Raw genomic sequence first — 14,206 nt, 5'->3', positions numbered from 1 at the left:
CCCAGTCTGGGTTTCCAGAGATGACTCTTCCCCCTTCTCGGCTGCTGGCTCTTCCACAACTGAACCGTGAGGTTGGCTCATGAGCTCCTCCATCCCATATTCCTCCCCTTGATTCTTACTGCTCATCCACGCCGTGCCGCAAGCCCAGAGCTGACCTTAAAAATAGGCGAGGCGTAGCATCTGACGCAGACTCTGCCTAGCAAAAGTGCGGGAGGCTGGCCTGAGTCTTGTTAGGGAAACTGTGGATGAATACATTGAGTTTCACTGCCTCGGGTAATCATTTGGACGTGGGATGTGTGTGCGCGCACACGCGTGGCACTTGGGATTGAACCCCGGGGCAGTCTACCTGAGCTACATCCCCAGCACTATGTTTTTATATTTTGAAACAAGGTCTCATTAAGTTGCTGAGCATAACCATAATCCTGTGATCCTATCTCAGCCTCCCAAGTACTGAGATGACACGCATGCACCCCACGCCTGGCATACTGGGAGACTTAAGAGTGTCCATCCTAAGGTGCTATGCGGATTGACACAGCAGGCGCAGGGCTGCTGTCCTTAGGACTGCCTGTTGGCCAGCCTGGCCCTGGCTGGGCAGGCACCTCGGAGCCTGGCACTGGGTGCAGTCAACACTTAGCGGATCAGAGCAGCTCACGGTGCCTGGACCTGCAGGCAGTCTGGTTGCACGGATCATTTGCCTTCCTCTTGGGAGCCTGGAAATTTGAGACCTGTTGTTGGTGTGGGCAGCCCCTAAAGAAAAACTTGGTTGCTGGGTCTGAAGCCGCCTTGGGCAGACAGTCACACATGCGCTTGGAGAAAATGCACGCTGTGAGAGACATGACTGGGCATAGGAAGAGGGCGCGAGAGGCCTCAGAAAGCCCGCAGGTGGGTCCTCCAGGCCGCCTGCAGCCTCTCCCTGTGATGCGGCTGCTTGTCCTTACTGTGGTGTCAGCTACGTTGTAGCCATGAGCCCGGGAGTCCTCTAGTGAATCTCTGAATGTAAGTGTGGTCTTGGCCCCAACACAAAAGTCTGGTGCTTGTCAGTCCTTTACTTGATGCCAGCCCAGCGCAAGCTGTTACGTGGGTCAGCTGGCAGGATCTTTGGGGCAAGAGGATTCTAGGAAGTGGGTCGGTGCCGTCACCACCTGTGGCAGGCGGGCTGGTGGCGGCTTCACGCGGTTGTAAGCCGTGCGGGTCCCAGAGCTCGTTCCCTGCCCCTCGCAGGCTAGAGCTTCCGTGCAGAGGTGCGTCTGAAGTGAGGCGTGTTGCTGAGTTTCTCGACGTCTGACCACTGCAGGTACGAGCGCATCCTCGCGGAGCCGGACCCGGTGCCTGCGTACGCCCTCAAGCTGCTGGTGGCGATGACCGAACACAACCCAGCGTTCACCAGGTACCTTGAGTGCAAAGCCCCTTGTTTCTCAGCCATTATAAAATGAGCTGTGTGTCGTAAAAGTTGCTGCAGATGAGATTCTAAAGCACCAACGCGTGAGCCACCAAGGTGGGCATTTTTCATGCGTCCTGGTTTGGGATGTCTGTCCTTCGTGCTGTTCTCGTTCTCATGCTTTTAATCCCTCCAGTTGGCGTTCCACAAAATGCTTGATTTCCTCAAAATGAGCCTGTAAAGGGAAGAAAGGAATAGGTGTAGTTTTGAAAACGTTGGTGCCTGCCGGGCGTGGTGGCGCACGCTTGTCATCCCCGCGCTTGGGAGGCGGAGACAGGAGGATCGCGCAGGTTCGAAGCCAGCCGCGCGCGCTGGCTTAGGAGACCCTGTTTCCAAATAAAAATGTGAAAATAGGTCTGGGAGTGTAGCCCGGAGGTAGAAGGGCTTCCAGGAACCCCAGTACCACCAAAAAAAAAAAAAATGTTGGTACCTTATTTTGTGCTGAACACTTGAGCTCTCAATGGCCTCTATTTATAGCCGCTGACTACCATGTGATTTTGTTGACATGCTCTTCTAAGTGTGCATTTACTGGTGCATTGTACTCATAACGTAGCTCAAAGGCTGGTGCCCTACGTGGGCACAGCCCTTGGTGAGCTTCCCCCGACCCCCTCCCCGCTCTTCCCCAGGCATGATGCCTACGTTGGCATTGGTAACGTCTCAGGGGCATGGCGTCAATGATGTGCTTCTTTAAAGCAGTGGAGAGCATTTACCTTCATCCAAGGTACCAAACATGCGCACATTTCTTGAGGACTGGTTCGGTTGCTGGGATACTTTTACTCCCGCAAGGGACAGTTTGGGAACACCCACATTCTCCAGGGGAAGAGGGGCCCTCCTTCAAACAGGAAGGCCGGTGTTCTCGAGGCGATGCCCAGGACCTCTCGGCCCTTGGGTACCATCTGCGGGAGCCGCGCGCCTTCAGATTTGCCAGTTGGTCTCTGACAAAGTGCAGCACACAGCTCGGCCACCGCCTTTCATCTGGTCTGCTGTCTAACTGGAAGATGTCACGTTGCCGCGAGCCATCACCACTGTTATTAGTAAGCCCAAAGGCTGCTTTTAGAGTGTGCTCACTGAGTGAAAAGCAGAGCCCGGGTGTTCCCCGCCCCCCAGGCCCGGGTGCGCCTGGCCTCCCTGGCGGGTCATCAGAGATGTGCACTCTGCAGCTCTCAGGCTGGTGACCATTTTAGCCTTTATTTTTTTTGCCTTACTGTGTATCGAATGCAGGGGCATTGTACCTCTGAGCTACACTCTCAGCCCTGTTTTTTAGTCTTTTTATTTTTGAAACAGCATCATACTGAGTTATGAAGGGCCTCACTAAGTAGATGAGGCTGTCCACGAATTCTGATCCTCCGGTCTCAGCCTCCCAAATGTTGGGATTACAAGTGTGCGCCACAACGCCTGGCTATCCTTGCCTTGAGTTTCAATCCTAAAATCATGAGTTTCCCTGTCTCCCCACTTCCCTCCCCACTCTTCATGGGTCTCCTCCAAGGGTAACAGGTGTTCTGGTGAAGCAGCCTTCCCAAACAGCCCCTGGCTACTGAATTCCAGTGTACGTATATACCAAGACAAATAGCTTTGCTTTGTGGTACTTGATTCTTAAAAAAAATCAGATACTATGGTATTTTGTGTATTTGTCCCCAAATTGCTCTTTGACTTATCAAAGTGGTTTGGAGACCCCTCTGCCCCATTCCGTGTTCCCCTCTCCCCTCAAAGGAGTCAACCTTGTCCCGTGGCGGTCTGGCTTCTGCCACCTTCAAAGGCCGCAAAAGGCCCCGTCCGGACAGGGCCACCCAGCCTGGGACTTGCCAGTCTCTGAAACGAGTCTTGAGTAAACATCTTTCCTTTACAAATCGCCGAGTCTCAGGGATTCTACAAGAGAAAATGGACTAAAACAGACGTGACAGATTTTTTTCCCTTACCACCACTGCCCTGGCGAGTCTAGTTTATTACTGAGTCCGTAGCAGAACGGTAAATTGCTTGCCACATGGGTGCGCTTCTGCCGCCGGGAGGAATGCGCTCGCTTCCCCCGGGCGCTGCCCTTTCTCTCCTTAATTTTACAGTAGGTTGCACGAAGCCATTTCTCCGAGAGAGCAGTACTCCAGTAGCTTGTTTCCATTAAGAGCTAATTACCTCCCAGCAAATCTTCCTCCGCAAAGAAATTGAATTTTAGCTTTGACTTCTTGGGGGGAAATTTTAGCTGTTATTTTGTGTGTGTGTGTGAGAGAGAGAAAAACATCATTTATGTTCTATATCTAAGAAGAATTGTTACTCAAAATGTTAGAGGTATTTCGTTTACAAGAAGACTCATCAAAATGCTTTCCAGAAAAATGAGATTTTAAGGATCTTTTAAATGAAGTTTACGGTGAATCGATGACATGTTCTTGAGTAGAAAATCCTCTGGCCCTAAAAGTCACCGTCTCCAGCGACTCCGCTCTCGGCGGCTCACTCTGGTTCCTTCACTCATTAGCATCTGATCGGCGGCTAGTGCGTTAGAGGGCAGAGAGGCTGAGCTACCGTCCTCACCTTGGGGCGTTGAGATGCCCATGGACAGGAGTCGTTCTCCATCAGCTTTTAATCTCGTGCTTTCAAAGAGACCATCATGGTGAGAAGTTACGGCAGCCTCCCAAGGAAGTACCCCAGCTGGCTGCGAGATCCCGGCCAAGTCACTTAACCTGGCGGCGTCCGAGCGCTCTGACCCAGTCCACAGACAGTCTGTAGGAATGTCACCAGCACCCCAGGCGCACGCCTGCCGGCGTTCCCATAACCTGGATTCGGGTGCCCACCTGCATAAGGAATAAGCCAGCGATGAAGAGGAGGAATGAATTTAATTGCAGTTTGGCAGTTAATCTGCCTTGGACTGGCCTTGCCCAAGCAGTTACAACTCAAGACACCGATGTCTGCAGATCTAGCTAGGCCGTGCTGCCTGAGGTGGCTTCAGGATCCGGCTTTCCAGCCGTCGCCGGAACCTGTCCGGGCTCTGCGTCTGGTTCCTCAGTTTCTAGAAAAATGTTTTCCCAAGGAACTTGGGAGATTTGGGCCATTTTAAAGGGTCTCAATTGCAGAGTCCTTCGTATTCTCCTTTCTCCCCTGTCTGCATTTCCCTTCTTTGTCCTGTCTGTTATGATTATAAGAAGAAAATGTGGGCGGAGGGCTGCCTGGAAGAGGTGACCTCTTTTGACAGCAGGTAGAAATGTCTGATTCAGCACCTAAGAATAAGACAATTTTCCGTAGTAGGAATGTAAATGCCCAGCGTGCCATTTTTCGGAAGACCTCGGGTAAAAATTGTGGAAACCACTTTGAACACCCAGTCGCAAGGCGAGTGCCGTTTGAGTTTGCCTTTGAGTTGATGTGTCTTAAAAATTAGACCTTGCCTTTTTTTTTTTTACCCCCGGTACTGGGGATTGAACCCGGGGGCATTCTACCTCCAAGCTACACCCCCGGCCCAATATTTATTTTGAAACAGGGTCTCACTAAATAGCTGAGGCTGGCCACAAACCTGCGATCCTCCTGTCTCAGCCTCCCAAGTACTGGGAGTAGAAGCTTGCGCCACCACATCTTGACGTGTTTTGATAAATCTTAGTTCACGTTTTGACACCTGGTAGGAATAAAAGCTGGTTCATCAGCTCTTGGGGATGTCTTTGTGTTGAAGGGAAGCCCTTCGGAGGCTCCCTGCCTTCCGCTGGCTGGATTTGTGTGGCTCAAGCGTTTCCTTGGATGACATCGGGGTGGAAGAACCAGGCACGCCAGTACAACTTGGATACCTGCAAATGTGACCGGTGGCGTCTCCGAGCACCATTGGGTATGGAGGAGCCACGCTAGGAGAGGCAAGCCAGCAGCTGAGGCCCCGTTCCGTCTTGGGGTCGCTGTGAGGCAGATTCCCGTTTATTCCCCGCCAGCGTGCCGCAGACGAGGTTTCTCCGCCAGGCACCGAGCATCCGCTGTAACGTCCTCTCTCCTCGCTCGTGGCTGTGGCCCACGCCTGTGTCCAGTTGAATCCCCGTCGACGCGTCTTGCTGAAGAGGAAGGGACTGCGGGGGTAGAGCTGCAGATTTGAGGCGCTGAGAACTTTGAGGTCTAGCTCCTCGTGCGTCTCCCTGGCGTGCTCGGCCTTGATTTTGGGGTTATGCAGCCCACAGTTCCAGCGCCTATTGCTGGTATCGACATCGACTTAGGAAGGACTTGGGAATGAAATCCGTTCCTATTGCCGACTTGGCTGAGGTATTCTGTATTCTTCCTCAGAAGCCTGCCTTTTGACAGTGGCGAGCATGAAGTTTTTTTATTACCCTTGAGAAGTTTAGCATTTTGTTCCTGGGACAGTTTTTTTTTTTTTTTTTTTGATGTAATTGTTAGTGCTTAACTGTCTTCCAAAGTTGCTTGTAAGATACTGCCCCCCATTCTAAGGAAGGGTTGCTGATCAGGGGGTCTTTTTCTTGAGTCTGGATCTAGAGGAGCCCCCAGGTCACAGGCATGCCCAGTGTTAGACATGCGCCATTTTTTTTCCCCCTGTGGTACTGGGGATGGAACCCTTTAAGGAATATTTTTATTACTGTAATTATACATCATAGTGAGATTCAGAGCAATGTACATGTATAGCACACAGCACCTGGTGTCTCCCTCCACGTACCCTCCTCTTCCTCCTCTAGCTTTTATTTTTTGAAACTGGGTCTCACTGAATTGCGAAGGGCCTCGCTAAGTAGCTGAGGCTGTCCGTGAACCGCCATCCTCCGGCTCCGCCTCCCGAGTGCTGGGATGACAAGCGTGCACCACCGCGCCCGGCTCCTTCCTACTTCTGTCCTAGCTTCCAAGGAGGAGAGACAACATAGGACCCTTACCTTTGAGACAGGTTGATGTCACTCAGCACCATCTGGGTACTCAGATGCCGATTGTGACTCAGCTGCGGTGAAGCCAACCCTAAAGGAGCCGGCTGCCATCCAGTTGACAGCTGCTGTAAGACTCGGGTCAGATCTGCGATCCTCCTGTCTCGGCTCCCCAACTACTGGGATTACGGGCACGGGCCACCATGCCTGGCTCATGCCGTCCTTCTAAAACAAATTTACTGCAGATGTAAATATATGCAGCACTGTGTGCAAGCTTTGTCAGAAGAAAAGATAATGTCTTGAAGTAGGGCATTTCGACATAATTCGGGAACCTTCATTTGTTTGGATTTTACAGCCAGGGAAACCATCAGCTCGTGGCATGCTAACTAGAAATAGCTCGATGAGGTCTGGACCTTCTGGCTTCTAGGAGAATCAGTCCCTTGATACCTTGCGGCAGGTTTTATTGAGGCACCGTTAGGTTTCCGCTCCCTTTTGGCGACTAAGATGGCGGTCTGCCATCTTAGAACTGACGAGCAGAGAAGCGGCACTTTCTTCCTGGTTGTCTGTCTATTCTTGATAGAGCCCGGGGTTAGGAGCGCGCTGCGTACACGGTAGGACAGAGCGAAGCCAGCTTTGTGGTCGAATGGGAGGCGGGGAAGTGAGACCCAGATCCGCCTCGGCGCCACGCCCTCGTTTCTAGCCAGAGCCTTCTGGTTTTGCGCGATGACAGTTGGCCGCCAGAAGGCCTTTCAGTGCGGATGGGGCCTTTGTGGTGAGACTACAGACCTGGGGCCGCCGCTCGACAGGGGGCTGTTAAGTTCTGTGACTTTCTTGGCACCATTTCAGTACCAGCTTGAGCTTGCTTGTCACTCAAGAGTTTTTTGCCAAGGCAAATGACAAAGGAAAAACAACCCTGAGGCAGTGAAGTGGAGCGAGTGTGGTTCCTGATGGAGCTGAGCCGTCCGAGTCGCTCTGCGCCCTCAGGATGCGCCGCGTTCATCCTCTTCGTTTCCCAGTTCTGAGTATTTTCCGAAGGAATTGAAATCGTTCTCTCCAAGAGATAGCTGTGTTCCCATGTTTATTGCAGCAGTGTCTGGTGTCCGAGACAGGGACTCAACCTAGGTGCCATCAGCGGATGAATGGATAAATGGAAAATGTGGTACACATTTTGGCAGATATATATATATATATACATATATATATATAATTTTTATTTTTGGTGGTACTGTGTTCCTGGAAACCCTTTTACCTCCAGGCTACACTCCCAGACCTATTTTTTAAAAATATTTTTATTTGGAAACAGGGTCTCTTAAGCCAGCGCGATCCTCCTGTCTCCACCTCCCAAGCGCGGGGATTACAAGCGTGCGCCACCATGCTTGGCTTTGGCGGTATTATTGATGAATGGATGGGAAAGACAATGTCATTGTAAACCAGACACGGAAGGACAAATCGCAGCCATGATCTTACATGTGGAATCTAATAACCATTGGACTTTCCAGTAGAGAGGAATGGTGGTGACCAGAGCCCTGGGGTGAGGCAAGAAATACTGGTCAATGAAACAAGATTTCAGCTACAGAGGAAGATAAATTCAAAAGATGTCACGTACAATGTGGTGATGTCATTCGCGACAATGTGTTGCTGGGGAATGGACTTTTAATGGCTTCCCACTCTCATGTGTGTGCACACGTGAGGTGATACAGGTGTGAATTGGCTCCGTCTGTCCAGAGCCTTTAGTTCTTCTGTAACAGATTCCATGTTTGACCTGATACTATAGTTTGATTTTTCAGCCACATAAATGTTATAAATGAGTCGATCCTTTGTGATGGGCAAGCTGTCAGTATTGATTAAACCTTAAATGCCTTTGATTTCACTTTGAGGAAAATATCCTAAAATATAGAAGATGAGCAGGAGTGCTTATACCCAGGCATGCCCATTAAAGCAAGATTGAAGATAAGAGTAGAGACGGCCCCTGTCTGCCTTAGAAGGCTTCATGTGCCAGACAGTGCTGGAAGCTTCCCAGGCTCGCAATGGTATTGCACAGAATGAAGATGCTCAGAATTTATGTAAACTTTCCAGGAATTTGGAGCCAGGAAAAGTTGAGGACTCATTTATTGGCAGTGATCCGTTCAGCTGTACTAATTTTCTAATGTATGAGGAGTGTAAAACAGGCTCCCATCAAGACAGGGGACTAGTTAAATTGTGGATGAGAAAGATGTTTATAAAAAGATAATATAGAAAAAGTATTTTAGTCTGTTTAAAGAAAACCAGTAGGATTTGAATTTTTGTTCCTAACTCTGAGTGATGGTAGCTATTAATTTAAAGATGAGGTTGGGGCTCTCTTACATGGATGGAAAAAAAAGTAAATTTTTATGGTATTAGGGATTGGCCCCAGGGGCATTCTGCCTCTGAACTACACCCCAACCCTATTTTTTATTTTATATTTTAATTTTTGTGTGCCTGGGATTGAATCCAGGGGCGTTCTACCTCTGAGCGACATTCCCAGCCCAATTTTGTATTCATTATTTTGAAATAGTCTCACAGAGTAGCTGAGGCTGGCTGCAAACTCACAATCGTCCTGTCTCAGCCTCCCAAGTACTGGGATTACAAGCATGTGCCGCCATGCCCAGCTATATTTTTATTTTGAAACAGGGTCTCACCAAGTTGCCCAGGGCCTCACTAAATTGCTTGAAGTTTCCTTGAACCTGCTAGCCTCCTGTCTCAGCCTCCCAAATATTGGGATTATAGGCATGCACCGCCATGCCCGGGATGCTAAGTAGATTTCTTAGCCTGGTGGAACTATACTTGTGATACTCTCCACCCAATGTAACATCAATAGCTTTATGCTCTATATATCTTCCGTACAGTTTTAAAGCTATACCCCTATTGGTGCGTTAGTCTCACATCAGAATGGACTCCAGAGTGACCTGCCCAGCACTTGAAGTGCTCCCCTTTCCCCCTCCCCTGCCCTCCCCTTCCCCCCTCCCCTGCCCTCCCCTTCCCCCCTCCCCTTCCCCCCTCCCCTTCCCCCCTCCCCTGCCCTCCCCTTCCCCTGCCCTCCCCTTCCCCCCTCCCCTGCCCTCCCCTTCCCCCCTCCCCTGCCCTCCCCTTCCCCCCTCCCCTGCCCTCCCCTTCCCCCCTCCCCTGCCCTCCCCTTCCCAGTACATGGTACCGAGATGGGCGTTGGTAATTTCAGGCGTGCGTTGCAGCTATGGGAGTGTTGCTTCGTTTCCCCTTCTCCTGCCCACCATCCCCCTTGGACCCATCGCTCCCCTGGAGTTTCTCCTTCATCCTCCAGCGTCCTCCTGGTATCCCCGTCACTCCCCAGCTTCCAGGCATAAGAAGACATGTGGCCCTTCACTTTGAGACTGTGGCTAATCTCATTTAACATTAGGTAAGTGAAATTATGACTTAAAAATATTTCCTGAGTGCCGGGCGTGGTGGCGCATGCTTGTAATCCCTGCGCTTGGGAGGTGGAGACAGGAGGATCGTGCAGGTTCAAAGCCAGCCTTAAGAGACCCTGTTTCCAAATAAGTATAAAATAGGTCTGGGAGTGTAGCCCGGAGGTAGAGGGTTTCCAGGAACCCCAGTACCACCAAAAACAATGTCCTGATTCGGGACAAAACTGCCAGCGTGTTCACACACAGGCTGGTGCTACCGTTGCTGAAATATCAGCAGAGAAGTGTCTCCTGCCTCTGAGCTGCAGCTCCATGGCTCGGTTCATCTAGTCTCCATTTTGCCTCTTGGCACCATGGAGGCATTTGGCAATCTTGGAAACAGCCCCTGGGATGAAGCCAGGGACGCTAAAGTCACTGTAATAAAAGCAGGATTTAAAGCCGGGTGTGGTGGCGCACGCTTGTAATCCCAGCATTTGGGAGGCTGCGATGGGAGGATTGCAGGTTCGTGGCCAGCCTCAGCTACTTAGCGAGGCCCTTTGCAACTCAGTGAGACCCTGTTTCAAAATAAAGAATAAAAACTAGGGCTGGGAGCATAGCTTGGAGGTAGAATGACCCTTGGTCTCCATCCCCAGTATTGCAGGAAAAAAACAATTACAGTAATTGGGATTGAATCTCACCTCTGAACAGCCAGGGGAGTGGCCAGGAGCTGGCCCTCTTCCAGGCCAACGCTCTTGGTTCCCACACTGACTGCGGTGGCCACCAGCTCTTTTCTGCTACCTCTTTACAGGCGGCAGGCCTTAGGTTGCTGTCCTGACTCCTCCTCTTTCCAAACAATACATTTCTTGCCTAAAGGTACTTTTCTCCTTTATATGATACCTCAGTATAGTACATCTCAAAGCAGTTAGGTTACGCATCAAACCAACCACTGTGCTACCTGGACTGAGGTTCAGTGCAGGCTTGTCCTCTGCAGGGTGAGGTTAACTGAGGGCAAAGCACCGTGTGGAGCGCCTGTAAAAGAGGTGCTTGGTGGCACAGGCTTGTGATCCCAGGACTTGGGAGGCTGAGGTGGGAGGATCGCAGGCTCACAGCCAGCTTCAGCTGCTTAGTGAGGCCCCCCACAACTTAGATCCTGTTTCCAAGTAAAAACTTGGGCTGGGGGTGTAGCTCAGAGGTAGAATGCCACTGGGCTCAATCCCCAGAACCACAAATAAAAAGGACACTCACTGCTCTGCTGAGCGTGTGGCTCTGGTGATCACCCTGCAACCTTCTGAGGACCTAATCAAGTTCTCGGAGTCGCTGCAGACCTCTTTTCTTCCACATCTAATAGATTGTCTTCTGCATCTAATAGATTCTGAGATGCAGCCTTACCGATACGTCTCATCTTTGACCTCTCCTGTGGTCCCCACTTTTGACTTCATCCCTTCTCATCCTGAGAGCAGAGTCTGCCAGCTGACCTTGTTCCCAGTCCTTATTTCCAGGCCATTTATTTTTTGTATCGCAGCTGAAAGAATCTGCGTATAGACATAAAGTTGCTCTGTTTGTCTAGTCTCCCTAGAGCCAGAGCTTAGCAGACGTTTCCTGTGGAAGGCAGAAGGTGAGCATTTTGGATTTCGCAGGCCGCGTGGACTCTCGCGGCTCCGCAGCGCGCCGCCACGTGAGAGCAGTCGTGGACAACGTGCGCGTGAGTGAATGTGGCCATGTCGCACTCGGGTTTTTACTTATGGAAACTGGAATTTGAATCGCATGCAGTTCCCGTATCTTACGGTCGTCTTTTGATTTTCCTCAATTCTTAAAAACCTGACAACTTAGGCCGGGCATGGTGGCGCACGCTTGTAATCCCCACACTTGGGAGGCGGAGACAGGAGGATCGCGCTGGTTCGAAGCCAGCCGTGCATGCTGGCTTAGGAGACCCTGTTTCTAAATTTAAAAAACCTAAAAATAGGTCTGGGAGTGTAGCCTGGGAGGTAGAAGGGCTTCCAGGAACCACAGTACCACAAAAAAAAAAAAAAAAAAAACCCTGACAACTGAAGCCTGGCGTGGTGGCGCACGCTTGTAATCCCAGCATTTGGGAGGCTGAGACAGGATCACGGTTCGCAGCCAGCCTCAGCTACTTAGTGAGGCCCTTTGCAATTTATAGCCTATTTCAAAATAGAGGAAAAAATAGGGCTGGGGTGTCGCTTGGAGGTAGGAACCCCTCTGGGTTCCAACCCGGTACCGCAAAAAGAAAACCTGACAACTGCCTTCAGCTTGTGGCCACACGGATACGGCTGGTGGGGGTGGCCCCCGGGCTGTAGCTCACCTGCGGAGGACGGTGTTGAAGGCACCCAGCGAGCGTGGTGCAGGTGTCTCTTGTGACCCGCCTGGCCTGCTCCAAGGCCTGAGCCTTGGGTGGTATCTTTCATCTTTCTACGTACGCAGTGAACTTGCTTTTCCTTTCCTTTAGCAAGCCGCGCCTTGGCTTGTGCCACCCTGTGCTTTTGCCGAGGACACACCCCGCGGCCATCGGCCCTGGTCAGTAACCTCTGCCCCTCAAGGACCTTGCGGTGTGGACTCGCGCTGAGCTGCTGGGCTGCACATCCCAGCCGCGGTTTTGACACGTAACCTGTTTCCTGCCGTGTTCCACGTGGTGGCGGTCGCTCAGCACAGGCCGCTCTCGGCCTCATGGTCAAGCTTTGGAGCTTGTATTCCAGTCCCCTCGGAGAGGAAGGACTCTGTTCTTCTGTATCCTTTATATCGTAGAGTAGCTGACACAGCGCTCAAGACACGAGACTGTCGCCTAGCCCAGTGTATGGCTCGCTATGGGCACCAAGCATGCGTTTGAGAGAGCTGGCAGTCTGACCTCAAGTAGATCCCACAACAGAAACCTCTGGCATTTTATGAAGTAGAAGGGCCGAAAAGGACCCTGGGAAGTAAGCAGGTTCATGAAATTGAAAAGGATTTACAAACTCTTGTATATGTAATCACTATTCATTTTCTTGATTCATACCTGTAAGGAAAGAGGAATGCTGACCATACAACGATCCGGTGTCCTCTTGGGGACTTGCCACCAATCTGCCCTGTCCACCCTTGAGCTGCCTGACACATCTTTCTGCCCTGTAGCCTTCCCGCTGCATCCTGGGTAAACCTGCCTCGTGCCCATGGTTCAAGCATGTGTGGCCGTGGGCTGAATACAGGGTCGCCCGTCAGAGGTGCCTAGCATTTGAGAGTCCTTAGGCAAAAGAGATTGTAGAGACACAGCTCTTCCAAAAGATGGGAATTATGGGGTGCCGGGGAGGCTGGGCACCCAGGTAGAACGCAGAGCTCCAGGCAGGATGTGGGCAGGAGGGCCAGAGCCCTTCGCTGGTCAGCAGGAGCAGCTTTACCCTTAACCCTGAGCCTTGGTGCGCGCACAGCTGTGGGTGCCAGGGAGGCGACAGGAGTCACGCAGACCCCGGAGGCCTCCCTCTGCCACGGAGCTGGAATGTTCTGTGGCCTTGCTGCCTTCGAGAGTTGGGTTGTCACGGGCGGTATTGGGCATGTGTCGAGGTACCGGGTGGAAGAGCATTTTGTAAAGTGGTTCATACAACATGAAATTTATTTCTACTTAAAAGCGCCTTTGTATTGGAAAATACTTCTAACCAGAATCTGTTAGAATTCCTGTCTTTTTCATGCTATTATAGGCAATGGGAGATTTGGCTATACAGTGGGTACTTTCTGTGATGTATCTTCATACTCACTTTGTGAGAGTGTGTTTGGTCCTGGGGATTGAATTTAGGGGCATTCTACCTCTAAGCTACACATATCCCCAACCCGTTTTTTTTTTTTTTTTTCCCTGAAATGGGGTCTTCCTGAGGCTGGTCTCCCAAGAACTGAGGTTACGAGCATGCGTCAGCACGCCCGGCTTCATATTCTATCTTAATTCTAGGGCTTTGGAGGTAAATGAAGCAGTCACCCTTACAATTTGGATTAAGTTATATACATATTGTGCTAACTGAAGTGTAAACATTTTTCAAGAAGTCAAATGTCTGCCTGTAAGGACTCTAGGTGCTAGCAAAATGACTGCATCTAAAATTTATCTGTACTAAAACTGCTAAGAGTCTTAATGTGTGTATGTGTGTAAAACAATTCCTAATGTATATGCTTTTATTGGTGTGCATCCTGCAGCTCTCGGCAAGTGGGTCACCAAGCACCGTAGGCAAGGGCAAACATTGCAAGGAGGAATGCTATGAATGTTACCAGTTTCCGGGCAGACATAATACCACACTGTAAATAGACATCAGGAAGCCATTTCTTTTTTGAAGCTGAATCACTGAGCCAATAACTTGAAACTCAGTGCAATGTTAGATTTTTAACTTGAAATGATGTTGGTCCACTAGACTTGGTAAATCATGGAACGAAAGGGCTTTATCTGGTGTTTAGCCAGTTGCAGAAGAGGTATGAAATGCCGCACTCCTGACATGCTGTGTTGGAAAGCTACACAGAGCCAGTTTCTGCGTTGGGTTGACGTGCGGGTTGACCAGAAGTAGCCTACTCAGAGCCTGAGCTAGATCCTTGGACTTATGTTCTCTTTAAGGGCTGGA

At 50.6% G+C, this 14,206-nt stretch overlaps 1 protein-coding gene across 1 annotated transcript in view; it reads left to right on the top strand.

The window, feature by feature from the left end:
- ULK4 (unc-51 like kinase 4) overlaps positions 1 to 14,206 on the top strand; it is a gene marked incomplete at both ends in the record, with an annotated part of 268,478 nt that overhangs the window by 116,788 nt on the left and 137,484 nt on the right. The window contains one exon of the mRNA XM_080715872.1: positions 1,295 to 1,387. Within this exon, the coding sequence (XP_080571998.1) occupies positions 1,295 to 1,387 (93 nt within the window). The remainder of the gene's footprint in view (positions 1 to 1,294; positions 1,388 to 14,206) is intronic.

Source organism: Muscardinus avellanarius (assembly GCF_963383645.1).
Source record: "Muscardinus avellanarius genome assembly, chromosome: 18".
Taxonomy (NCBI): Eukaryota; Metazoa; Chordata; class Mammalia; order Rodentia; family Gliridae; genus Muscardinus; species Muscardinus avellanarius.
The sequence above is the reverse complement of the archived record's forward strand: the minus strand, read 5'-3'. Positions and strand labels throughout refer to the sequence as shown.